The sequence below is a fragment of the Hemicordylus capensis genome, chromosome 4 (genome assembly GCF_027244095.1).
Source record: "Hemicordylus capensis ecotype Gifberg chromosome 4, rHemCap1.1.pri, whole genome shotgun sequence".
Taxonomy (NCBI): Eukaryota; Metazoa; Chordata; class Lepidosauria; order Squamata; family Cordylidae; genus Hemicordylus; species Hemicordylus capensis.
This window is the reverse complement of record NC_069660.1, coordinates 56,456,227-56,483,804: the sequence shown is the minus strand read 5'-3', so window position 1 is coordinate 56,483,804 and position 27,578 is coordinate 56,456,227. Positions and strand designations below refer to the sequence as shown.

General features: G+C 42.4%; 1 protein-coding gene across 11 annotated transcripts in view; it reads right to left on the bottom strand.

Annotated features, from left to right (window-relative positions):
- The window catches only part of PHTF1 (putative homeodomain transcription factor 1), a 34,911-nt gene extending 7,685 nt beyond the window's left edge, over positions 1-27,226 (bottom strand). For 3 of the 11 annotated variants that reach the window (XR_008307162.1, XM_053250093.1, XM_053250097.1), the window contains exons 1-15: positions 26,681-26,889; positions 26,383-26,457; positions 25,450-25,506; positions 23,828-23,897; positions 22,032-22,190; positions 16,448-16,613; positions 15,382-15,543; positions 14,416-14,557; positions 13,783-13,968; positions 11,782-11,856; positions 8,974-9,201; positions 6,620-6,748; positions 5,185-5,457; positions 4,681-4,812; positions 4,185-4,271 (exon numbers count right to left, since the gene is read on the bottom strand). Coding sequence is in view for 8 of the 11 variants with exons in the window: in XM_053250093.1 (XP_053106068.1) it covers positions 4,185-4,271; positions 4,681-4,812; positions 5,185-5,457; positions 6,620-6,748; positions 8,974-9,201; positions 11,782-11,856; positions 13,783-13,968; positions 14,416-14,557; positions 15,382-15,543; positions 16,448-16,613; positions 22,032-22,190; positions 23,828-23,897; positions 25,450-25,506; positions 26,383-26,427 (1,911 nt within the window). In the remaining 3 variants the exon portion in view is untranslated. The other 8 variants (XR_008307163.1, XM_053250098.1, XR_008307164.1 and 5 more) reach the window with 6 other exon arrangements.
- Between the last annotated feature and the right edge of the window lie 352 nt (positions 27,227-27,578).

The window sequence follows — 27,578 nt, the reverse complement described above, 5'->3', positions numbered from 1 at the left end:
GTGCAGATTCGTAAGCAATGACTCCGTAACCAATGACTCCCCCCAGTTGGGGGCCATCTCCTGGACTTTGCCAGGACCTGGGTGCTGATCACCACCGATCAGTGGGTTATTCTTACGGTTACCCAGGTTATTCAATAGATTTCGTATCTGTTCCCCACGATTTTCTTTTCGTAACTCCTGTCTCCAGACAGCATTCCAAAAGGCTGCTGATGGAGCAGGCTATTCTTCATCTGGTACAGATTCGGGCCGTAGAGACGGTTTCTATGACAGAATCATGGCAAGGCGTGTTTTCTTTGCTCTTCTTGGTTCCAAAGAAGGACGAGACTTGGTGTGCGATTCTTGACCTGAAACGTTTAAACTGCTTTGTGAGGAAGCGGACCTTCAGGATGGAGTTGTTAAAGTCCATCAAGATCGGTCCACCCAGGAAATTGGCTTTCATCTATCGACTTGTCAGAGGCTTGTCTGCACGTCCCAATTCACCCAAGGTATCATCGTTTCCTGAGGATTGCTTACAATCAACAGCAGTTCCAATACAGAGCATTGCCTTTTGGCCTGTCATTGGTGCCCCGAGTATTTACAAAATTGATAGTAGGTGTCATTGTGCACTCCTGGGAATTCAGACCTATCCATATTTAGACAATGCGTTGATCAGATCAGTGTCCTACCATAAAGCAATCAGCTGTGTCACCTGCACGGTCCACATTCTGGAGGAACACGGTTTCGTTATCAACCATTTGAAGAGTCATCTTCAACCGTCTCACATTCTGCAACATCTGGGAGTGCTTTTCAATATGGAGTTGGCGTTAGTATCTCTACCAGTAGAGCATCAGAACAAGCTCAGAGAGACTATCACTCCTTAGATGATGAAGAAGAAAGGGGACCTCATGTCCCTAGTTCAAATTTTGGGACACATGGTTACCTGCCTGGACTGTACTCCCTGAGCCAGATGGCATTCAAGACCTCTGCAATGGTTTCTTCTCCCTTATCAATTAGCGATCATGGAAAAGCAGCATTTGAAGGTTACTCTTCCATCCAAGGTCATGGAATCCTTTTGATGGTGGCTTTCTCCAGCACTGGAGAGGGGTATTCCTTTCATCCTCTAAAGGTTGTGGTTTCAACAGATGCGAACCTATCTGGTTGGGGAATACACTGTTTCGATCACCATGCTCAAGGAATATGGCTGGAAGAGGATCTCCAGTTCAATATTAATTGGCTAGAATTGAAAGCCATATGCCTAGCTCTGTTACAGTTCCAGGGGCTAATTCAGAACCATCATGTCTTCGTCAGAACGGACAATGTGACGGCCAAGGCCCATGTACACCATCAAGGCGGCACGAGGTTGCAAGTGATTATGCAGGAGGTGGATCGCTTTCTGGCCTGGGCAAAGCTGAACCTGAAGTCCATAGCGGCCAAACACCTGAGCGAGGAAGATAATCTCCAGGCAGACTGGCTAAGTCACCAGTGGATAGACCCGGCGGAGTGGTCACTGCTGCCAGCGGTGTTCGATCAGATTGTACACAGGTATGGTCCTCCTCAACTGGATCTTTTTGCAACCATGCACAATACCAAGCTCCCGGGGTTCTTTACCAGGCATCACTGCAGTCAGGCAAAAGAAATGGATGCTCTAGTGTCTCCCTGGCCTCCAGGGTTGCTGTACACCTTTCCTCCGATGCCACTACTAGGTCTGGGGCTGTGGAAGATTGTAGCGGAACGCCTGGAGGTGGAGCGCAAGCTCTTACTGGATAAAGGGTATTCCTCTTGGGTTCAAGATACCATCCTGGCATCCAGGAGGGTGGCCACCTCTCGCATAAATCAACTGACCTGGGCTGCCTTCTGTTCTTGGACAGCAAAGCACAACGTCCTTCCAACTTCTGCTGGAGTGTCAGAAGTTTTGGGGTTTCTGCCGTCTGGTTTAGAGAGGGATCTTCGTCCGAACACCTTAAGACGGCAGTTCTCTGTTCTATTGTCTGTTTTGGACCTCAGGGATTCTGGTTCTTCATCTTTGCATCCCCATATTAGTCGATTTTTGGAGGGAGCGAGTAATCTGGCTCCTCCCCCTATCCACAGATTTCCCACTTGGGATTTAAACAAGGTTTTAAATACCTTGACCAAGGCTCCATTTGAACCTCTCAGTTCTATTTATTTGAGGTATTTGTCGTTCAAGGTTTTATGTTTCGTGGCGATAACCTCTTCTAGGAGGGTCTCGGAGTTGGCTGCTCTCTCAGTGAGAGATTAGTTGTGTATTTTTCAAAAAGAGTCAGTTGTTTTAAAGTTAGAATTGACCTTCGGCAAGAAGGTAGGATCTATTTTCCACAGAAGCCAGGAAGTGGTGTTACCTTCGTTCTGTTCCAAGCCCATGCATCCTAAGGAATGTGTGTGGCATAAGTTGGATGTGTGAAGGGCTTTAAGAAATTATACCCGACGAACTCAGTCTTTTAGGAAAACGGACTCTCTCTTTGTTTCTTTTCAAGCAGGCTCCCTTGGGACCAAAGCTTCTAAATTGTTTTTGGCCTGGTGGCTTAGGGCTACTATAGCCTTGGCTAATGAGACATTGAACCTACCTGTGCCCAGAGGTATCACGGTGCATTCGACGAGAAGTGCAGCTGCATCGGCAGCTTTCTCAGCAAGAGTTCCCCTGGAGGTTTGTAAAGCGGCCACATGGAGTTCTATTTCTCCTTTTGTGAGACACTATAAGATTCCTTCCTTCTATGATCCACAGGTGGCGGTTGGAAGGACAATTCTGCAGCGGGTGGTCTAGGCATCCGCTCCGCTCCCTGCCCTTGATTACATTCAGCCTGGGTACATCCCGTCAAGTTAGGATGTCCTCCCCATTCTTCGGAAAAAGAAACATTGGTAGACCTACCGCAAATTGTTCTTTTTGGAGGTATAGGGAGAGTATCCGGCCCTCCCGCGGATGCTGGGAACGGAGTGATATTCCTTGAGTGGCGGGGCTACTCCCAGGGTTCAAGATTGTGCTATCCCTGTTCTTTCTCTTCTTTTGGAGGGCTCTGAATTTTCCTTGGTTGACCTTTCTTCTGTTCTTGTTCATTCTATTTCTCTGGTGGTTGAAAGCCAGTTTTTTCTCCAGTGTGAGGCTACAGGTTTTTCGCTCACAGTCCCGGAACTGTGTTGGGTGTGGCTGGCGCAGCATAGTATATACAGATCTGAAATCCGATTGGCCCTGTCTTGAAGCATGAAAAGGCTGACAACCCGCCAAGTTAGGTATGCCCTTCCCATACCTCAAAAAAGAACAATTCACGGTAGGTCTACCAATGTTTCTTTCTCTTCCAATATATAGTTCTGCCCAGAGCAGCTTAGGACAAGCCTATCAATTGACCCTAAAATACTCTCTATAAGCGCCATCTTTAGCCAACAAAAACAAACCATACTGTGCACTGTCCATGCACTTGTTTTTCCCAATGGTACTAAGCCTGCAGCATAGCAGATGGCTTGGGAGAGGCAAAATAGTCACGTGACCAGCATCTTTCTCTCTCTACCCCTGGAAGCATGGGTTTGTTTTGCATTGGGTAGCTATCTCCAGTTCCCAAGTTGTAACCAGGAACCTAAGCTATTTGAAAAGGAAATACAAATACCATTGAAATGGTCTTGTCACATGGCTTATATAGTGTTAGCTACAGAAACTTATGTACCTTGTCCCTTTAGTTTGGAAATTGACTTTGATGTGCAAAAACCTGTTCAAGAAATGCCCAGTTGTGAAATGAAGTGTTTTAAGGAAACAGCAGCTGAATTTGAGCAGGTAGAGCAACCACTATGAAGCCCACACAAGCCCACAACAAAATAGGTTTCTTTTCCACACAAAAACCTGTTTGCCAGGAAAAACAACAGAAGGTTGGTGTTTGAGTGGAAACTGTTGGAATGCCAGGGCTTGTATCATCTCAGTTTTCACATCAGTGGTTATTGAAAAGCTTCCCCATGAAATCCCATGTGGAAGATGTACCATATCAAAGAAAAGCTACAAGAATCTTCAGATAGGCCCTAATTTTCATTGGGGATTCTCAAATAGCAAGTCAAGGGGAAAACTGAGGTGGTACACTCTTCCTATGACGACTGTACCACCAAAACTCAAAATGTTTGAATTAGCTTTGCTTAAGGAAGCCAAATTGGTTATTCTAACAGTTCTTACAGATAGTAAGCATTACCTTCTTAAATAGCAGAAATCTTACCTGTGCACAACATATGAAAGCAATGGAAAGAGCAAGTAGAAAGATGGAAGAAACAACCACATCAACAGATCGCTGTGGGCCTCGTCTCTGCCAAAGCAAAGATGCTGAGTCAGAGCAAGAAAAACACAGGAATTCTTAGAAAACTGCCAATGAGCAAGAGACACATGTTGCAACATCCTAAAACCTGCAGTAGCTCAAGATCTTGCCTGAAAGTTGTGCTAGAATAAGATCATCTAGTTGCACTTAAAACAAAACATGTGGAGTTGCACAATAGCACCCTTGTGCAAAATCTCCCTCTTTGAAGGAACAAATGAGGTGTGTCAAGCGTTGTGCAACTGTTGCACAACTGCACACATGCTTGCACCATAGCACAAGTAGTTAGCGCAACAGCTTTGCACTAGCAGAACATCCTTCCGCAAGCACTTTGTCAGGATGTCAGCCTGCCTATAGTTTGAATCTTTAGGTTGAGGTGTCAGCCCACTTAGTTCAGGCTCACCTTTAGGTAGGAACGAAGTGATAACCAGATCTTAATATTTTCCACCTTCTTGAGTCTGAAATGAGGGATTTCATACTTCTTGGCTTTCCGAGCAGAGGTAATATGGCTAAAGAGCTTGGCAAATATAAATCGCTGCAAAAAGAAAAAATCAGTTACAACAAACTGTACATTGCAGTCACTTAGTGATCATACCCATCTCTTCCACCACATTTCAGAGGCTCTGTGGTTAGTTTAATAAACAGAAATAATATACCTTTGAACTTGTGGATCATGCATATTTCTCTAGAGCAGCATCAACATTACTGTAAAATTAAGAGGAAAACAGATCCCCACCTAAAGCTGTTTGCAGGGATTGAGGAATATGCAGCACAGCAAGATCCACACCACTCATTTTGTGGTACTGTCGGAGCAGTAGTAATGCAGGGCTCTGTCTTTGAACAGCAGCCCCTTATTTCCATAACATTCCTAACATTTTGATCAGCTCTTGATTGGTCAAAGACTAACCTGTTTATATGTTCTCTCGGCAACACACATCATGAAGAAAAACATCCAGGTGAGGCACAAGCGCTCAAGGAAAATAATCATTGCAAGAACAACAACAGGGGGCACTGTAGGAGCCCCACAAAAGATATATAGAAGTTCTTTCATAGAAATTGACCACAACTGCTCCAGGGTTCTTGAGTGGAAGAGTCGATAGAGGAAGGGAAGGAATGCTAAGCCAACTGTAACAATATTTCCCAGCCACTGATAACCAACTCCTTGCTGATGGGCATTGACCTGTTGGTTAGGAAAACGAGCAAAATTACAGACTGCGTAGGAACATAGGAAGCTGACTTAATAATAAGTCAGATCATAGGTCCATCAGACTGGCAGTGGCTTCTCCAAGGTTGCAGGCAGAAATCTCTCTCAGCCTTATCTTGGAGATGCCAGGGAGGGAACTTGGAACCTAGATGCAGCTCCCAGATGCAGCTCCATCCCCTAACGGGAATATTTTACAGTGCTCACACATCTGGTCTCCCATTCATATGCAACCAGGGAGGACCCTGTTTAGCTAAGGGGACAAGTCATGTTTGCTACCACAAGTCCAATTCCCCTCCAATTGCACACCAACTGCACGTGAGTTTTTAGCAAAAGTGTTAGTCAAGTATCCAAGAAATCCTTTCAATTCTGCATGTTTTATATGAACGGAGCCTCACAAGTCAGTCAAAGGGAAAACCTCACTTTCTGAGAACATACATTCATCTCATGAGTCACTAAAGATTTCACACAGACAGTAAGGATCATCTGTGTGACCAACTTTACAACACATAAGAAGACATTTTCCACTAGTTTTGGAAGACACATTTCACCATCTCAAAATCAAACACCTATATTCTGCGAAAGCCTTGATGAAAAGTATGTCAATTGCTATCCCACTCATTTGCCATAGTAAGGATTGCTGAGGTGCAGTATGGCTAGATAGCAACTTTTGTTCATGTATGTCAAGCACAGTATATTCCACCTGCTTCAAGGTGCACACTAAAGCAATATCAGCGCTAGGGGTGTGTGCAGACAGTTTCCCGCAGTTCAGTCCAAATTCGGACAAACCAGCCTTTCCATGAACCAGTTTGCTGTGGGAAGCACCACTGCAGCTTCCAGAAGCACCACTGCAGCTTCCAGAAGAACCACCCCAGTAAACAGAACCTTCTCATTTACTTTTAAAGAGTGCTTTTCGTCACCCCACAGCTGCTGCCTGCCCTCAATGGCCACCCTAAGCTTTATCCCCTTTACAAGCAACTTTATAGCTGCTTGAACCGGCAAACTGGTTTTGAGTCACACCAGGGCTGATTCAGTTTGATCTTGAGCTTCAGTTTGCAGTGGACCAGTTCACTACCAAACCATTCGTGCACAGCCCTAGTCTGAGTTCTTCAAGCGTTCACTTGGTGCACACAATCCTTACCCTGCTCATGATGATCCCACTGATCTCCAGCACAGACATGTCCACCTTCTTGCACTCATTCCCTTCCCAGATGAGAGCGCTCACTTTGGTCGAAGCAGGACTTGTGTTCTGCAGCCAGAACAAGTGGTTCTGAGGAAGAAAATGTACCTTGGAGCCACATTCTGGAAAATCTGCTTCTAGCATAGGAAGAAATAGCTTCAAAACCGCATCTCTAGCGATATGTTAGAAAGTACTGCCATTAAGACTTCAAACTGCACAAATGATTTGAATTTGAATATGCATGGATACCATACTAGGCCCAAGCCTCCATCCTTGCTGAGGAATGTGAGTGTCACTCGCTAGCTAGAAAGATATATTGCCACCTTTTAACTGTTGGAGATGCAGTTCCTGATGACATTGACTCTTAGCACCAGCAACCCTATTGACCCCTAGGTATAAACACAGCCAGTAAGGGCATTCCCCCTCTGACCATGCTTTTGCTATTCTGATTCCCCTTGCTTGGACTGATAGTCTCAGGTTTCATTCTCTCACCTGAGAGAGAGACTTCCATCTTCTCCCCTCCCCCCCGCCCCTTTCCTGTATGTAGCTAGCCATGAGACATGATAGGTCTTATCCAGTGTTCCCTCTAAGGCATGCACATATGTATGCGCACACAAGGGTTTTTTAAAATGTCTGCTCAGTTAATGTTAGATCCCGCTCAGGTTAAATCAGGAAGGCCCCATTCTGAATGCATGTGTGCACACACACTGCCTTGATACTGCCACCCAGAACAAGATTCATTCTGTGCACAGATGGTGGGAGGAATTAGAGAGAACACTGGTCTTATATAGCTCCCTGATGGATTTCCTAAATAAACTACTTTATTTGGAACTTTAACTCCCTGTCTCCAGACAATATGAATTAGTAGTGCTCCCTTAGGAACATAGGAAACTGCCATATACTGAATCAGACCATTGGTCTATCTAGCTCAGTATTGTCTACACAGACTGGCAGCAGCTTCTCCAAGGTTGCAGGCAGGAATCTCTCTCAGCCCTATCTTGGAGAAGCCAGAGAGGGAACTTGAAACCTTCTGCTCTTCCCAGAGCGGCTTCATCCCCTGAGAGGAATATCTTACAGTGCTCACACTTCTAGTCTCCCATTCATATGCAACCAGGGCAGACCCTGCTTAGCTATGGAGACAAGTCATACTTGCTTCCACAAGACCAGCTCTCCTCTCCTGGAGAGTAAGTGCTCCTTACCTGGGCATTTCCACTGCAGCTGGGGCAGATACGATCTCTAATATTAACATCATGGAGACTGAAGTGCTAGGTAAGTCCAAGAGCAAGAAACTATCGCCATATTTTTTTCTTCTCTTACTACATGATTAATTGGTGAAACAAATTTATTGTGAGGTCAGCATGCCTTCCATCAATCCAGCACTTGTTATAAAAGAGTATCACATTTTCTGAGCACTTGATGCACACACTATTTTATCCTGCAGCACTTTCGCAGGTGGTGTGTTCATTTCAAATGTAATTGCTGTATTGACTGCAGCTATACCAAGATCAGGCCCCTACTAGAAATTGCCTCTAATGTAATTACTAAAAGCACCACAATTCTTCTATTAGAAGGAAGTCTGGGGGAGGGTTCCCAACCTGTGGTACTCCAAATGCTGCTGAACTACAATAAAATATACAATAAATTAGCTGGGGATGATGGGAGTTGTAGTTCAGTAGCATCTGGAGTACCACAGGTTGGGAACCCCTGTTGTAGGGTATTCTCTTGTCAGTGCCCTTATTTATTTATTTAAAATATTTATACCCTGCTCCTCCAGTACACTACTGCTCGGGACGGCTCACAACATTTATAAAATAGTTACAATGTAAAATCAGACTAATAAAATTAATCAAATTAAGTTTAAAATCCAAGATAAAACCACAGAATTACAGTTTAAGTTTCAAATTAAAAATTATTTTAAAAGCTAAAAACTAAGAATTATAGCCATTTCTTCTTCTGCAACACTGAAAAGAAAACACCATTGCGATGCACCAAAATCCTGAATTCACCTCATTCCACTAATTGTTCTTAGAATGCTTCAGCTTAACACAATCCCCATATTCTTGAGACCATCTGGCAGTGCGTCTGAGCTCACTCTGTACTTCCTGTCTTTTAAAAAACAAAACTATGCTAAACATCTAGCTGAGTAGGAATAACATGATAAGTGATGTAACTGTACAGAAATCCCTGACAAGCTGGTTTCCTAACCTGTTGCTAGAGAAACCTCCACAGAAGATTTAGGCATTTTGAGTCAAGTTGTTCATTTGCTTAATGCATAGCCACACAACTATGGAGGGGGAGCCCTGCATGTTACAGACCTGCTGGAAAACATCATCCTTCAGTTCACGCTTGCTTCCCTTTGCTTCTTTTCCTTGCTGAACTTCCTTTTCCTCACTGTCACTGGTGTAGGAGGAACGACACTCAGGTCCATGAAGCAAGTCATCCCACAGCATATCCTCCGTCTCAGAATCATGGCGAGTGCTTTCCGAGTCTCTACGGGATGCGCTGCCACTCCGAGATCCACTACTGTGATGGGATTTGGACTCCTATAGGGAAATATTGAGAAGGCTGCTGTTCCAATCCTAATTCAACTGAGATTAGTAACTAAATTAGTCACTAAAAATGTTTTAATACATCATCATCATCATCATCATCAAGATTGGTGGGACCATAAAATTGAAAAAGTTGAAGAAAATGAAGATGTAAAAATATTATGGGACTTCTGACTACAAACAGACAAACATCTGCCACACAATACACCAGATATAACTGTAGTCGAGAAGAAAGAAAAACAAGTCAAAATAATCGACATAGCAATACCAGGGGATAGCAGAATAGAAGAAAAAGAAATAGAAAAAATCACCAAATACAAAGATCTACAAATTGAAATTGAAAGGCTGTGGCAGAAAAAGACCAAAATAATCCCAGTGGTAATTGGCACCCTGGGTGCAATTCCAAAAGACCTTGAAGAGCACCTCAACACCATAGGGGCCACAGAAATCACCACCAGCCAATTACAAAAAGCAGCTTTACTGGGAACAGCCTATATTCTGCGACGATATCTATAACAATTGACAATAAAATTCTGGCATCCCAGGTCCTTGGGAAGGACTCGATGTCTGGATAAAACAAACCAGTCAATAACACCTGTCTGACTGTGTAAACAAGAAATAATAATAATAATAATAAATTACTATTGGCTTCAGTGAGGCTCAGGCACCAACTGCTTCTCTACAATATTTTGAGAGATTAAAGCTCCAACACCACCCACAACTGTACCCGATCCTATTCCTATCAAAATAAGTGAAGTAAGCTATTTCTGAATTCCAGTCATCCTCCTTTATGATTACAACTGTCTGGCCCATATTTGAACTAGCTTCTGTAATCTAGTACAGCCTAATCTAGTACAACCTCTAAAATGCACTGATGCACTCATGCTGAAGGCTGTGCTGACAGTAAGGGTAAATATTACTAATGAGTTTAGAGAAGAGGTAGTTGCCTCTTGCTAATATCAGAGCCTATGAACACATACACTACATGCACTAACTTCACGTACTCAAAGTTCAACCACATTCCTGCTGCACTTCACTAGTAAATACATTTTTTCAAGTGGTGATTGGAAAAAATGGCCATATACAGGTGGACCTTGTTATCCGTGGATTCCATATCGGTGGTGGGGGGGGGGGGAAGACCCGACATCGACCTACGTGGAGGGGGGACACCATGTCGACCACGTATCAGCAGGTCGGAGGTGGCCAGAAATTACTGCAAAGGTCATTTCCGGTTGCCATTTTCTTCAATGGAGACACAAAATGGCTCCTGCCTTTGTTAAATAGAAGGGGGGGCACCGATTTTTGGCCGATTTGGGGTACACACAACTCAGGGGGAGCACCAGAGCACAGTAAGAAGCTCCCCTACGTGGAATTCTGCCAATTTTCAGACAACCAGGAATCTAACCCCCATGATCCCATAACTCGATATTTGCAGTTTCCATATCCATGGCTACAGCCCAGAACGGAACTCCAGGGAATATCGAGGTTCTCCTGCACTGTACAGCCATTGCTATATATAATGCAAAACCTTATAGACAAACTAACAAGCAAGAACAGAAAAATTATTGCAACAAAATCTATAATTAAATTCTCTGCAACAGTGATAATTTTCTGCTTTTACAAAATCATCAGAATTCCAGCACATGAGAAAATAAAAGTCAGCATTTATATGACATGCCAACACCCAATGGGCAGAAAAAATGATTTAGTTTAGACTTCTTTTGTGAAATATAAGATCTAGTTTCAGAAGAAAGAAAATGCATGCTTGCATTAGCACCAAAGGATCCATGCCTAAAGAACAGTAACTACAGATCTTTTTGTGTGAGTTTATCAGTGGAGTGTTTTAATAAAATGGAGTTTATTGGTAGATTCAGAGTATAAAGTATTGAACATATCGTGGAAAATACAACTAAAATAATCTCACTAAGCTGGAAAAACCACTCCCATTTTTTCCTCTTGCTTCCTTGCCTTAAACTGAATAGTATCTAATGAACTATGATATGCCATGCTTTTTCCTTTCCATCCAAAGAACAGAAATAAAATATATGCACTAGCATGTTATATTACTATAAAGAAACTGATTAGATATAAGAAAAGTGAAAAGGGTACAGCACAAACACAACATTTTACTCTGCTTACAAACAAGAATGTATTATCTTGCGTTCTTTTGCCACAGACTTTAGTTTGGCATTAGGCTTGACTAAGCATGGCAAACGCGAGTAAGCTACAGATATACCCTAAGGTATTGGGGTGGGGGAGTATGCAACACTCACAAAGAAGTGAGCATTCTCCCTTGAATTCAAAACTGGTTAATATGCCTTTTCATGTAATGTAAAGTGCAAGTAATGGGGGGGGGAAGTTTCAATTGGAAACAGGTCCTGTTCACTTCATCTTCAACATGCCAGTTAAAAAATTATAAGTGGAAAGAATCATATAAACAAAGAAAGTCAGCAAAATAGCTATATTCTCGCATGAAGAAAATCCCAAGTATCAAACAGGCAACAGCATGACCAGCTGCACCCACTGACTTTGAGTGACATAGTGCAATAATCTGCAATCCTGAAGAATGTATACCTCATGGAGAACTGTTTCCTGCTCTGAATCCACAACACTGTCAGAGTCTTGCATAGATTTCACGACTTCTTGGACCTGCCTCAGACCAAAGAAGATAATACATTGAGAACTTTAAAACGTAGGAACTATTTTATTTCTTACATTTGAAATGCAACAAACATAAGCATATGTTATAAGAGACAAAGGGTATTCTGTTTTCTAAAAAGGAATACATATTGACTGAATCTACTACCCTTCTGCAAGGTTTTATCTTCAACCTTATGTTAAGGTCTTCCAAGGCTTTGACCTTATTTCCAGCCTTTCAAAGATCTTGCACACAACAGAGCTACAACACCTCCTTAAGACTATCTTCTTACCTCATAAATGGTCTGTTTGCCTTAAGTACTGATCAGTTAAGGTTCTGTCAAGAAACACCAGGGGAAAATACATACTCCCACCTGTACTACTTCTCTCTTTACTGGACACCTCTGAAGAGCTATTTTAATTGAGTTTCCAAGTGGGGCTTTGACATTATGGCCTGTGTATCAGGCTCCAATAGGTTTCAAAAGTCACATGGAATATAAAGTCATCTAAATAACTATATGATCCTTTAAGCCTATGAGGAGATCCAGACCTAAACTCTAAACCGAAAATTAGTTGCTACTGGCCAGAGCAAATAACTGTTTCAGAAAGCCATTGGGGAGCAAAAAGGAATCCTCATTATATGGCCTCAGCCAGCTATATGGGAAGCAGAAAAACAGGAGAAGGTGAGAAAGAAGTAAGCAACCTTATGCAAGGAGATTTCTGAAGACTCACCTTCTCCTGTTTTTCTGCTTCCTGTACAGCTGGCTGAAGAAGGATGCCTTTTTGCTCCCAAATGGCTTGCTGAAACAGTTATTTGCTCTGGCCAGTAGCAACTAATTTTGCATTGGAAATTGAATCCAAATAGCTAAAAATGCTAAAACAGGACAGTAATGCTAGGTAATTTGCTCCAAACCCTAATATCTGATAAAGCAATGTGTCCTAAAATAAATTTGTATATTCTTCATCAATGTCAACGCCTGAAATTCTACCACTTTATGTTCTTCAAATAAATGTGTCATATACATTATATTTTGTTCTGCCTTTAATCTTGAATAAGCATGTTTGCCCTTGATTTGCCTCCATGAGTCATTATCAGTGACTGTTAATTACTTAGCAGAGATGAATAAATCAAATCGATCTTTATTACGGTCTTTGACCAGCATAGAGATGGTGAATAAGGAAAGATGCTGGTATTAAAACAGAAAGTTGTCATCTTTCATATCCTAGTGCCTTTTCCCGATTTCCATTTTATATCCATGCTACATCTACTTAGAGAACAAAAAGTATGAATATGTACGGGGGGGGCAGCATGCAAAAAAAAGATGTTTGAGATTTATGCCAATCCCCGATTATCCCTTTTGAATTCATTTCCAAGTTATTTTATCTTTAAGAAGATTGTATGCCTCTGGATCCAAGTACCTGAAAGACCACATTCTCCCACAGGAGCCTGCCCATACACTAAGATACTCTTGTGAGTCCAAGTGATCCTGACATCTGGGATCAGGCAAGTCTAACTAGTGAGGTAACCTTTTCAGTTGTCGTCTTTGAAATACCCTCCCCAGGAAGGCTTGCCTGGACCTCACCCTTTTGCCTTTTCAGTGTCAGGCAAATGATATTTCGTTTTCCTGGGCCTTTTAATTTCTGGTTATTATTTTAGCTGGCAGCTGCATTCTTACTTGATTTTATATTTTTAGTTCTCTTTTAGATTTTTAGGCACCCTGAAAGTGCTTGTGTTATAAGATTAAAATATCCTAAATGAATGAATAAATATGTTGTAGATAAATAGCATGCCTAGATGTTATTACATGTTCGAATGCCATCACAATTTAATTCAGGGGCTTGGAGTCAAGGTTAAAACTAAACAGTCGAGCCTCCTACATGTTGCACTTAAGTTGTACCTGAGTGGAGATAGAGTAATTAATTATCTAGGACATTTACCTGGGTTACTGACTGGTTTGCAGATGCTTTTGAAGAAGCAATTGAAGACTTCCTGCTCTGATTTTCAGTATGATTGGCAGTAGAGGCACCTTCAACACTTCGGCGCAACAGAATTCTCTGACCCATAGCATCTGTGTCCTCCTCACTTGATGGCTCATCAGAAGCACCAGAGCGTCTGCGACTACCCTGAAAGAACAGCAGTCACAATTCAGCTATTGTCACAATATTTTGTAGGTGCTGATATAAAGCAGACTGTCTCACTAATTGAGAAGAAGTGTATCCCAAAACTTCAGTTTCAGAAACAATAATGGAATCCGCAATGCAGTTAGACTTCTCCCCAATGTACTGAAGTGTGCTTAAAGCTGTTGGGTAGAAATCTGGGACTTGCACAAAACACACCTATTTCTTCACTACATGACTTACGAAAAAGGCAACACAAAAGAGAGTATATGGTTTCCATGATTAAACAAGTGGCTGATCATTTTAATGATCTATGCCTTCCATGACAAAACTTGTTTTGTCTATAATCTAGGCTATATTCCACACTTCTCAGAGGTTTTGCAATACATATCATCAATCATACAGAACAGATTTGACATTGACATAAAGAAGGCTTCAAGCTCAGCTTTTTACCTGACTTTTTTCTACATTTGGTAGCGTCCCAAGCTCCTTGGACCGCTGCAAGCTCAGCTCAGATCTGGCAAGCCTGCGCCTCATAGTACTCCCATGGTCTGTTTCAGTCCATTTATCTGCTACCCGTTTTGGCTTCTTTATCCTAAGAAAGAAATGTAGCAGCATCGTTTTCCCCTACACTTTTAAGTCAAGAAATGGCTAAAAGGCTACAGAATTCCCCATGGCTTCTTCACACCAAACTTGTAAAAGAACATAAACCCACTTGCTTTGTATAAGGAAACTCACTACAAAGTGTACAAGTTTCAAATTCTAAGAGAAGTCAGAGGAAGAAAACCAATTAATTACACACATGAGAAAAATTGTCCAGGATTATTTTAACATCTACTAATATGGCATAAATTTAAATAAATAAATAAATAAATAAATAAATAAATAAATAAATAAATAAATAAATGGATGGACCTTCAGGACAGGACAGTTCTGGTGAGAGAATCAAGAATTAACTTCTCTCCTAATTATTCCTAGGAATGCTGCATCCATTCACTCAATATGTAGGGAGGAAAGAGGAGACCCATGTTCATTGCCTCTGCACCTTAGAGGAAGTGTGGGAGAAAAAGGAAGGAAGGAAGGAAGATAGATAGATAGATAAGTGCCTTCTACAAGGTAGGACTGAAAGAGTATGTGAGCCCAGAAAGGGGCTGGGAGACCCAAAGGACTGTCCTGACTCTTTGCAAGCCCCCTCACAAATGCACATAACCCAGCGCTTAGAGTGCCCATCCACCATGATGATGAGAATATATACAAGAGTTTGCCTGTTTTTTTTTTTAAAAAAAGTTCTCCAAGCAGCTTACATAGAAACAGGAATAATGTGATTTGATAAAGAATGAATAATTTGATGCAGCCTTGTGGACAAAGTTGGCCCTCAATTATCATTTCAGTTGTCACTCCTGAACACACCAACATTACCAACCGTACCCCTCCCTGCTCCTTCTGTGCAATACTGAGTCAAAGAAGCTGCTGATCCTTGACGAAACCTCAGCTGGCTCCTCTTCTCTGCTGATTTTGTCAAAGGGAAAGTAGGTACTGCCATCTCTGATCCCATCATATCCTGCAAATTTGCGTATTTTTCTATAATAAAAGAAGAATCCATTTTAGGAAAACAGTTTGAAAAGAAATGCTCCCTCCATCCTGAAGGATCATTTGCACACACTAAGTTCAATGTAGCAGCACTCTAAATGGGAGATTGACATACACCAATAGCCTCAAAGGAGCAAGAGACCAATGGATGAATTAGCATTTTTAGATCTCATCATGATCATTGCTATTGCCATCACCACAGTGATAAAGATGGAAAAAAATATCACATCCAGGGCGTGTGAGGCGAGTCATCCATTCTGACAAAACTGAACTGATACTTTGATATACAACTTATTGGGGTGGGGGGTCATCATCCTTGCAAATCTGTATGGTTATGACAGTGCCATGTGGGTCCATATTCTATATTGCTAAATCCGATATTTCCATCAAACCATACACCACGTTTCTTCCCCTCCCCCCTGTATTTTTGAAAGAAATGCCTAAGGGACAACCACCTCTGTCTGTTTCCAGAGAATACAGTGCATGGGTAGCATCCCCGTGGTTGCAAAAGAGAATGTGTTTTGGTCTATACAGACCCTATGCCAGCAGACATATCACTCTTAATTTATATAATGCAATCTCTCCTTCACTGATACCACTCCTGGTCCTGCCAAACAGGGATAAGTGTTTAAAAATGTAATTCTAAATCCTTAGCCATGATTTCTGTAGTAAGAGAGAGGGAAATACAAGTTGATTGCTTCACTGAGAGGTCCCATATGTGTCCCTTCTAGAGTTCATGATGACACGTTTTGCCTAAACCCCTAGGATTGCAATAAAAAAAGACAACTACAAACAAATATATATTACCTCTGGCAGCAGTTCCAGGCAACATGGAAGGAGAATCAACAATACACAGGACATGATTTATAATATAACTGCCAGTGCTCACTCTTACCTCCGTCTCCGACCAGTACTGCTCCCATTAGTGCCTGATGGCTTAGTTAGCTGAGTAGATACTATTTGACAGTGTACGGTCCCCATCAGTAGCATAAGACACAGTGGTCCAATAATTTCACTTGCACTCACAACTGGCATCATGTAGTACAACATAATTGCTACAACTGGAAAAAGGTATACAAGTGTTAGCTATCAGACATCAGATTTTATTTTAGTAGTATATTTGTTAGTGCTGACAGCAAAATGTTGTGCAAATAAGTGCAATATGAAGAAGGGGACTGGTGTAACTGGCAGCTCAAGTTACAAAGCACTCAGGCCTGTATATTTGGGCAGTCTGGACCCTGGTTTTCACCTCTGTAGTTCCTAAGGGAAGGACAATGGGCAGGGGGTCCATCCTGGAGGTGGAAACCTCCTCATCCTCTGAACTTTCCAACAGTAGCTCTTCAACTGGGCTGTCAAAATTATTCAGGAGAAGGTCAATACAGAAGATTTACAATATGAAATGAAAGACAGAATGTAACTTATAAGACACATGCACAAGATAGCCAGTAAAATTTCTACTTCAGTCCAACTTTCTTATGAAAAAAACCTGCTAGGTGTAATTCTACATTAAAGTAGCAATTTGGGATTCACTAAAAGGTTTATTTAACCAAAGTGCGATATGAAAAACAATTTTTCCATACAAAACTAGTGCCTACTAGTGCCTACTGCCCCCAAAATCTAGTGATGCATAGAATATTTTCTCCCAGCTTCACTCAGTAGCCAACTACATTTAGTCTATGGGCCAGAACTTGGTGATCGGTACATTTTGAGTGAATAAATGGGGTAGTGGGGTTTTTTTTAGTTATTATTTCTTAGGACCCTAATAGAATTATTATCCATAATAGCTTTTGATAATGAGTAGCTTTCACCCCCCCCAAAAGAACAGCTTATTATGTAAAAATAGCTTTAAAATGCATAAGCAACAGTGACCAACCAACTTTACTAATCCAACATTTCTATCTGTACTAATAGACTGATAGCTAAAAATGAAAAAGAAAGTTTTCCCATGGCAATATTTATTATTATTGTTTTATTGATAGAATTAATCTACAGAAAACACTCAAAATTACAACATTTCAGTAGCAATTAGTAAGAAACTGAAGTTTTCAAGTACATTTCTTTTCACTTACCATAAAAGTCATCTGCCTGTTTCAAAGTCATCTTCGTCAGCTTGGTTGTCACATTGCTGTATACGTCATATTGCCATGCAAACCATTCTTCATACAAATACACAAGAGCACAGCATAAGACTCTTTGCACCTTGGGATGCAAAGTGGATGGCTGGGAAACCAGCTCCTGATTGAGTTCTTCAGCTGTTGTCCTGCAGCAGCAAACAGTCTTATGTTATGCTCTTGTGTGCTTGTCTGAAGAAGGGTTTGCACAGCGCTCGCTCTCGCTCTCGCGCTCTCTCTCTCTCTCTCTCTCTTTATTTATAAATATGCCCTGTACAGCAACATGACATCCAGGCTGACAAAGATGAGGATGACTTTGAAAAAACAGATTGCTTACCTATAATGATGTTTCTTCAAGTGGTCTTCTATGCATTCACATTCATAGCCTAGAAAATGCCCGTAGCCATGCAGAAGATAGTGGCACCGAAGGCAGCATCATTTCTTCCTCTTGGGTCCAAAGCGTAGTGCCGGATGAATGTGGAAATCTGAGACCAAGTGGCAGCTTTTCAGATGGTATCCAGAGAAACACCTGTGAAGAAGGCACTTGAAGCTGACACGTTCCTAGCTGAGTGCATATGGAGTGACGCAGGTAAAGTCTTGTTAGCCAGTTGATGAATCTCGATGGGAGAGCATATTCAAACGGAGAGTCTTGCCTGTAGACCTGGAGGCCCTTTGACTCTCAATAGCAAATGAATAGCACCCCGCAAACATCCAGAGTATGCCACTTGCACTCTTCTGCAGATGTGGGACTGAGAAAGAGGACTGGGAGGGAGATTACCTTGGGCAGAAAGGTAATGTCTGGTGTCAAAGAAACTTTTCCCTGTGAAAAATTAGGAGAGGCGGAGCTACTCGGAATGCCCTTAGCTTGCTGACACAGTGTGCCAACGTGATTGCTACTAAGAAAGTTGTTTTGAAAGTAAGTAAGTGTTAAATCAGTGGTAGCCATGGGTTCAAATGGCTTGATGGTCAGCATATTGAGTATGAGGGCTAGATCCCAGGAGGGTGCTAACTTGGGAGTAGGTGGGAACAGTCTAAACATTTGAAGAAAGAACCAAGTACATGGTGCGACAAGATGGCCGCAAGATGTATCTTCAGGGAGGCAGAGGATAAAACCGCCTTTTTCAGATGAAGAAAGCAAGTGTGAGGACATCCCCCACAGAAGAGTAATGGGTCTGGTGCATGCCCCTTGGCATATTCAGTAAAGTGCTTCCACTTCACCATGTTCATACAGCATGTGGATGGTTTCAATGCATTGTGCAGAATGGTGTGCACAGCATGGAAGTTGTGGAGTAAGATGTCATGCTGTTAGAGAGAGGGCAGTGAGGTTTGGGCGGACAGTGAGGTTTTGGTTGAGACTAGCAAGAGTAGTAGATCTGGATGACACGGGAGATGCAGATAAGCTCCCCTTGCCAGAGATGCTAGATTCACAAACCAGGGCTGGCGAGGCCACCATGGCACGATCAGAATGCAATCCGTGTTGTCGCTCTGTACTTTTTGTAGGACTTGAGGAATCAAGGGGAAGGGAGGCAAGACATAAATGTATTCTTTTGACCAGTCTAACAAGAGAGCATCTCCTGACCCAGGGCCCACACCGCTGCAGCTGAAGAAGCGGAGGCAATGGTTGTGCATGCTGGCAGAAGGGTTGGTCAGTGTGCCCCAACAGTCAAAAAGGCCAAGAGCAACCACTCATGAGATGAGTATTTTTGCCTGCTAAGAGAACCAGTGATGGTATTCTCCTTTCCCAGTATATGGAGTACTTTCAGGAAGATGTTGTGAAGTACACACCAATTCTACAGATCTAGTGTTATATGCAGGAGAGTGTTAGATCTCATTCCACCCTGGCAGTTTACATATGCAGATGCAGTAGCGTTGTCCATGAAGACTAGGACCTGCCTGTGGCTCAGTAAGAGTCTGAGGGTGCTGAATAGGGTCTAGCAGACATGGCCTGTCTGAACTTCCCTGGCCGATATTGTTGCTGAGATGCTATCACTGAGCAAGCTGTTGACTTTAGTTTTTGGACACATTCTAGGGTGTCAAGTCTTGTCCCCGAATAGGTGTTCCCCATCAAAGGGTAAGTTCTCAATCCTGGATTTTGCTTTAGGGGTTAAGGAAGAAGATCTAATTCATGCATGTTTTCGTAGGGCAACTGAGGTTGAGATGGTGCGAGAAGCACAGTCTGCAGTGTGACATGAGCTTTTCATTTCTGTGTCTTTAAAAAACAACAACAGTAAGCTGGTTTTGGGGGGTGAAAGCTACTCATGATAAAGGGCACCATAGCTAATAAGGTCATAAGCAATCCAAAAAAACACTACCCCGTTTATTCACTCAAAACGTACCAATCAACCCATTTTAGACCCCTGGCCCATAGACTAATCTGAATACACAAGCCAGTCAGCTATATAAGTGACAACAGATCAAGGTGGAATTAGTAAGCACAGTGCAGTAGTGCTTCCATTCCCCCCCCCCCCCCGCCACCTAGCTCTAGCAGATTCCATACCTCTCAGTCTGAGGCCTGGCTGTTATTTTTTGCCCTTCCTGCTGCATTGCATTTTCAAAATGGTAGGGTGAAGGAACAAAGCAATACTGCAGATGTTCAATAAGGTCTCTAAGTTGGTTTAATAAATCTCTACCCCATCAGAAGGGCAGAAAATAGGTTAGGGTGTTTTTTGACAGTACTACTAGAAAAGTGCAAGTGTTTGGAAGTTCTGAGGATGAGAAAATAGTAACTTCTGTATATAGACCAGACTTTTTCTGAGCAAGCAACTGTCCATGCAGTTCAAAACTTTTCACATGGTAGGGGAGTCATCTGGTGCCACTGAATGTTAAAAAATGTTACAGGGAAGGTTACTGGTTGACATCCAGGCTAAATTATTCATGAATAATCTCACTGAAATTAATGGGACAAGTTAGTCATGGATAACTTATCCCATTAATTTAATGGGACTACTCATGAGTAATTTAGTCTGGATATCAACCAGTGAGCACATGTTTATGGAATTAAATATTTGATCACAGCTCCTGGTACATAATACAAACATCAGTTTAGTAACTGGCTCCCCTTCAAGGCATGCTACATTATGAGCCTAAACTGTAAGGCTTGAAGTAACAAGTCATTACATGTCTACCGTTTAAAGATTAATAAAATACCCAGCACCAAGTTCCCCTGAACATTTTGCTCCAACACTTAGAAACACAGGAAGCTGCCTTATACTGAGTCAGATCATTGGTCCATCTAGCTTAGTATTGTCTACACAGATTGGCAGCAGCTTCTCCAAGATTTCAGGCAGGAGTCTCTCTCAGCCCTATCTTGGAGATGACAGGGAGAGAACTTGGAACCTTCTGCATGCAAATATGCAAATGCTCTTCCCAGAGGTGTCCCATCCCCTAAGGGGAATATCTTACAGTACTCACACATCTCCCATTCAAATACAAACCAGGGTGGACCCTGCTTAGCAAAGGGGGCAATTCATGCTTGTTACCACAAGACCAGCTTTCCTCCCATAGACCAGCTCTCCTTCTTAACTTCATATAGTTGGAATAAGCAGCATAAAGCTTTGTTTTCATGTGATTCATCAATGGAATCCCTAAACACACTGAGACATGAACAAGTGTTCTATAAACTGGGGACACTGTACTTGCATACAGCTGGCTCTCCCTAGAGTCCTCAAGACGTATGTGGACAAAATAAGTGAAGAGAATAAAGGGGGGAAAGATGAGGAGGAGAAGGTACCTCTGAAAGAATACTGTTAGGAAGGATCAAAAGAGAGGAAATGAACACCAACAGGGTAGAGAGAGAAAGGACCTGAATGAAGACGAAAATCCAGTAACACTATGTTCACCAAGTACTATGGTGATTCCCACACAACAGAGCTGGCGTGTTTGGTTACTGTACATAAGGCAATGAGGTAATTACCATCACATTCAATTGCCTTTGACTTCTCCTACTCAACAAATCACAGCTGGGCAGAGATGGCAAAAAAGAAAGTGAAGGAAAGCTGAGCAGGTAAAAAGATGGGAAATCCTCAAGGAGACTCATGAAGGGAACAAGGAGAGAGAAATGAAAGGCTGCTGGAAAGCAAGAGGAGATGGGAATCCAACACCACTAATTTCAGTAAGGTCCTAGTCACTAAAGATGAAATACAGAGGCAGACTCTCTCTCAAATCACTTGTTTTTCAAAGATATCAGGCCAGGGAGCAATTGCACAAGCAAGCAGTGAAAGTGAACAGTGATTCATCAGTGGCTTGATTCCTGACTTCTGGGTCAGGGCATAAAGTTGTCATGCTGCTTATTTGTATGGATCTTCCCCATAAGTTGGGCAATGATGCTTTTCTGTAGTGACTTCAGCATGAACTCAGTTCACCACTAACCTTGTAGGAGGTAGAGCACTAGCAGCCATGTAAAAATACTCCGAGAAGTCACTTGTATCCACCAACGGCTAAAAAATGGGAAGAATACAACCCGTACAAGTCCCTTCCTTGTAAGAGATGTCCATGGAATTTCAGGTTTAGCTTTGGCAAATGTGGAACCTAGAAAAAGATGCATGACAATGCAGACAGTTCAACTGAAAATTAAAGAGAATCCATCTGCTATTATCCTCTTCCTACTCAAGTCAAGACCCCCTTTAAAAATGTAAACATCAAAAATGACCCAAAACTTTGCCATTACCCAGACCTAGTTCTTGCAAAGAGCAGAGGCGGCGGCAAGGAACATCTGAACCAGACCACTTAAGAACGCAAACGGGGCTCATGCAATTGAATACACCTCCATATCAAGTACACACAAAAACCACATTCATAAGGAGAAGTGTTTTAGTATAGACTTATCTTTGACATGCTAGAAATCTGGGGGGCGCAGGGGTTGTACAGGAGGAACATTCAATCATGTGAGTTCCCACATGCAGTCTTTGGTAGAACAATTCATATACATCTGCCACTAAAGCATATATAATTTAGTCCTACTTTTGCCACTCTTTAGTTTGTTTTGTCTCTTAGTAATTCATAACTGCATAGATGAGAGCCAGCATGGTGTAGTGGTTAGAGTGCTGGGCTAGAACCGGGGAGACCCAAGTTCAAATCCCCATTCAGCCATGAAACTAGCTGGGTGACTCTGGGCCAGTCACTTCTCTCTCAGCCCAACCTACTTCACAGGGTTGTTGTGAAAGAAAAACTCAAGTATGTAGTACACCGCTCTGGGCTCCTTGGAGGAAGAGTGGGATATAAATGTAAAAATAAATAAAATAATTATAAATAAATAAATAAAAATCCATTAGGCTGCAAGAAGTTGTACAAAATAATATACCTACATAAAATATATACTTCCCTGCCCTCCCAGATGCATATAAATAAATGTTTTGCACATTAGCATTAAACTGCTAATATTATAATATTATATTTGCCCTTATTCAAAACTATGGTGCGGCCACACCTGGAGTACTACGTACAATTCTGGTCACCACATCTAAAAAAGGACATTGTAGAACTGGAGAAGGTGAAGAAGAGGGCAACCAAGATGATCAGGGGCCTAGAACACCTTCCTGATGAGGCAAAGCTACAACACCTGGGGCTATTTAGTTTAGAAAAAAGACGACTAAGGGGAGACAGGATAGAGGTCTCTAAAATCATGCATGGTATGGAGAAAGTGGATAGAGAGAAATTCTTCTCCCTCTCACATAACACTAGAACCAGGCGTCATCCCATGAAATTGATTGCCAGGAAATCCAGGACCAACAAACAGAAGTACTTTTTCACATAACACATAATATTTTAACGAAAGGCGGTATAAAAATGCAAAAATAAAAATAAATAAATAAATAATCAACTTGTGGAATTCTCTGCCACAACATGTGGTGACAGCCAACAACCTGTATGGCTTTAAGAGAGGTTTGGATAACTACATGGAGGAGAGGTCTATCATCGGCTACTAGTTGGAGGGCTATAGGCCACCTCCAGCCACAAAGCCAGGATGCCTCTGAGTACCAGTTACAGGAGAGTAACAGCAGGAGAGGGCATGCCCTCAACTCCTGGCTGTAGGCTTCCAGCGGCATCTGGTGGGCCACTGTGTGAAACAGGATACTGGACTAGATGGGCCTTGGACCTGATCCTGCAGGGCTGTTCTTATTTTCTTATGAGCCATCAGATACAAATCCAGTTCAAAAAGTACCTACCTCTTATTAAGTCAACATCTATCAAGTCAGGCTGTATGTGGCCTTTCTTTTTGGGTTTGTTTTTGAAGCCCTACAAATTTAAAACATAAGAATAAGTGGATTCTGCAGTGAATAGAGTAGGCTATCTACCCACTTGTTTCTGATACTAACCTTACTAAACACACACCTGCCTAAAATCACTCATTTGTACCCTAGCACTAGATGTACTCCAGGTACCAGTGTACATATGTGCAGCACAGATGCTCAGAAATCACAGGGAATTCTGGAAAGCTTTCACTTTTTTCTTTTCTTTTTTAAATGTTATTTTTAAAGCTCAAAAATCCAGCTTTTAATTTTGAATACAGGAGAAGTTCTAAGGAGATTTACATTGTTTATGAGATGGAACTTTTGTGCTTTGCAGTACTGCCCGTTTCCTCCAATGCTACAGTCTCTAAATCCTGTTGTTCTTTACATACCTTCTGCCCCCTCTGTCTAATGTCCTCAATCTTTCTACAAAATTTCAACACAGAAAACCCCCAGAAATTATAAACACACTTGAAGTCATAGACTTTGAATAAAAATGTTCAATATGCAACTACAGTACAGACAAATAGTGAAGGCCTTCATAGAAAATAGTTTGGATTTTGAGGTGCAGAGAACAAAATACAAAGAAAGTTGAAACAGATTTTGTGGATGATCTTGCCAAGAAAAAAGCCACATACATTTTAGCCTTGACTCAGCTACAGCCAGTACTTTGCTGGGTAGCAAGAACATTGAATTTTAAGGACTAAAATGAAGCCAGCCTCAAAAAGTTTAGTTCTGAAAGCAAACTTAGTAAACTAAGCTGCTAGTGACCTACAAAGTTCCTTGGTCACTAATGTTATTTGGATAAGGACAAATATCCAGAGGTAGCCACACAAACAGGAATTAGTTGGTTACTGGGGCAATTCCAATTTAAACTGAGTCATTCATATACACCTGTAAAGTAAACAGCTGTCACAAGCTGCATAAGCTTTTTCCTGATAGAGTTATTCCATGACTTTTATAGACATGATAGAGGTCTATAAAATCATGCATGGTGTGGAGAAAGTGAATAGAGAGAAATTCTTCTCCCTCTCACGTAACACTAGAACCAGGGGTCATCCCATGAAACTGATTGCCACAAAATTTAGGACCAGCAAACGGAAGTACTTTTTAACACAACGCATAACCAACTTGTGGAATTCTCTGCCACAAGATGTGGTGACAGCCCACAACCTGGATGGCTTTAGGAGGGGTTTGGATAACTTCATGGAGGAGAGGTCTATCATTGGCTACTAGTCAGAGGGCTATAGGCCACCTCCAGCCTCAAAGGCAGCATGTCTCTGAGTACCAGTTGCAGGGGAGTAACAGCAGGAGAGAGGGCATGCCCTCAACTCCTGCCTGTAGGCTTCCAGTGGCATCTGGTGGGCCACTGTGTGAAACAGGATGCTGGACTAGATGGGCCTTGGGCCTGATTCAGCAGGGCTGTTCTTATGAAGTTAGCACCTGAATATGTTCAGGATGACATCTAATCCACCTTTACAAGCACACTTAATTCATATATAACACACTTTCACTGACCCACAAAACAAAGAACAAGATAATTTGCTGAAGAGTTTTACCTTCATTTCAGTCTGTTCTATAGATTTTTCCCATATCTGCTGATCATATGCGCCAATCTGAAAAAGAGCTGCTTTTATTTAAAAGCCTAAAATATTTTGCGAATCGTCCTACTTTCTGCTCCAAAATCAAAGTATTAACAGCATAGACACCATTTACCAAGTTATATCCCAGGATTATTCTACTTACAACTACAGACATAAGGATCACTTGTTGGAAAGTGTTTTAATATAGTACTTATGTATGAAGAAAGTGGACTCCAGCGCATAGTTTTAAAAGTTACAGGAAGTGCTGAAAGATCCAAGGAGAAGTAGGATTGCATCATTCATAAAACATGATACATAAAATAAGTGCATAATTATACTTGGTTCTAGCATCATAAGAATAAATTCTCACATACCCCCAACTGGGATGCTCCCGCTATATGTCTTACAGAAAAGTAGACCTGAAGCACAGAAGTCACCTACAGTCAAACTCAGGAGCAGCAACACACACAAGAACTCCTAGTATGCAATACCATGACATGTTCTAAGCCACGCATGAGCAGGTTTGTGATATCTACTTTAAAAAAACAAAACTGAAGTCATCCAACCAGAACAAGGTTGGGGAGCTCAATGCAAAAATGGTGGAAACAATGAACTATACAATGGAATGAACTACATATACAAGTACAAATCTACATCTGAGACATACAGATCAGGGATCTCAACAGATTAATTCAGAAGAGGAGAAAGCCTTTGTGTTGTTGCTATTGTTAATCTATTGCAGTAGATCCTGTTCTATCTTCTGTTCCTTGTTCTAAGCACCAGAAAAGTGTCATACAGCAGTCATGATTTCCACTAAGGTACAGTTTAACTGCAGCCAAAACAGCAACAACGCCGCACATGTCTATTTAAAGGGTAGAACTGAGTTCAAAAGCAAGCCCAAACACTGACCTTTTTTTGGTACCAAGCAATGGCATCTTCATCATTCGAAGCCATCTGGCATCTCAGATGTCAAAAACTAAGTGCCTGTGTCAAAGTTAAAGAAGGCGCTCATTATCTTAAGTTCATGGACAACTAGACACGGCTGTCAAAATAGTGCACCCTTGACCATGCACCCAAGGCTGAACAAGAACAGTCCCAGCTCCATTTTGGTCTGTTCTTGTTCTTTCCCCTTGAATAGATGCCATGTAGATGTTAAAAGTTAATTACAGAAATGGTTTCATCGTGACTGTGGTATATCAGTTTGTACCTTAATAGGAAAGTGATTTAAGGACAACCTGAATCCTCGCACTTGGCATACAGACGATCCAACGCAATTCCTGTCCTCAGAAGTGCTTTTCCGTCGCTGTCAGAGGCCAAGGTGGTCTCACAAGCCCCTCCAACCCTGCTCGCCCTACCCAGTTCTTCCCCTCTCCAGCCAGTCGCCCCTCAGCTCCACCCTCTCCCTCCCACCCCTATCCCCAGCTTCCTCACCACCCCATTCTCTCGCCTTCACTTCCCCCTACTGATCAGGCCGTCCACATCTAGCCCTATGCCCGCCCGCCCCCATCTTCTCAACCGGTTGCAGCCCCCTCCAAGCCTCACCCTTTACCCCAACGCCTCCCTCTCTCTCCAGTTCCCGCAGCCCGACTGCCTCCAAGCCTTCCAGCCTATTCCCCAAACAGTCCCTGACCACCGCCGCTCAGAGCTTCTTCCTGTTACCATGGAAACGGGGGGGGAGCTGAAGGGGAGACCCAGCTCCCCGATCGGGGAGAAGGCGCTCGACTGCCCCGGTCTGGGCCATCTTGTGGTGCCAGGCAGCAACAGCTAAGTGCCGGGTCCACAGATCCTTCTCTGCGGTTCTCAAGGGACCGGGGAACTAGACAGAAACAATCGAGAGCCGAATCTTAGACATGAAGTCCAGGAGGAAGAATGACGGGGGAGTTAACTGAGTGGCTTGGAGCAGCTTGAAGTCCCGGCTTCTACTTCAGAAAGCGGGCAGCCTTGCAGGATACCGGAATGGATGGGTATTTTGCGGGGCGGAGGGAAAGGAATGTAAACTGCCCGATTTAGTAATTCCCATCAGAGCAGAAACCAAGAACCTCCTAGGCGCGAGGCGAGAACGTCGTGGCGCGCAACATGAAAAGTACCATTAATCGGCGAGTGTG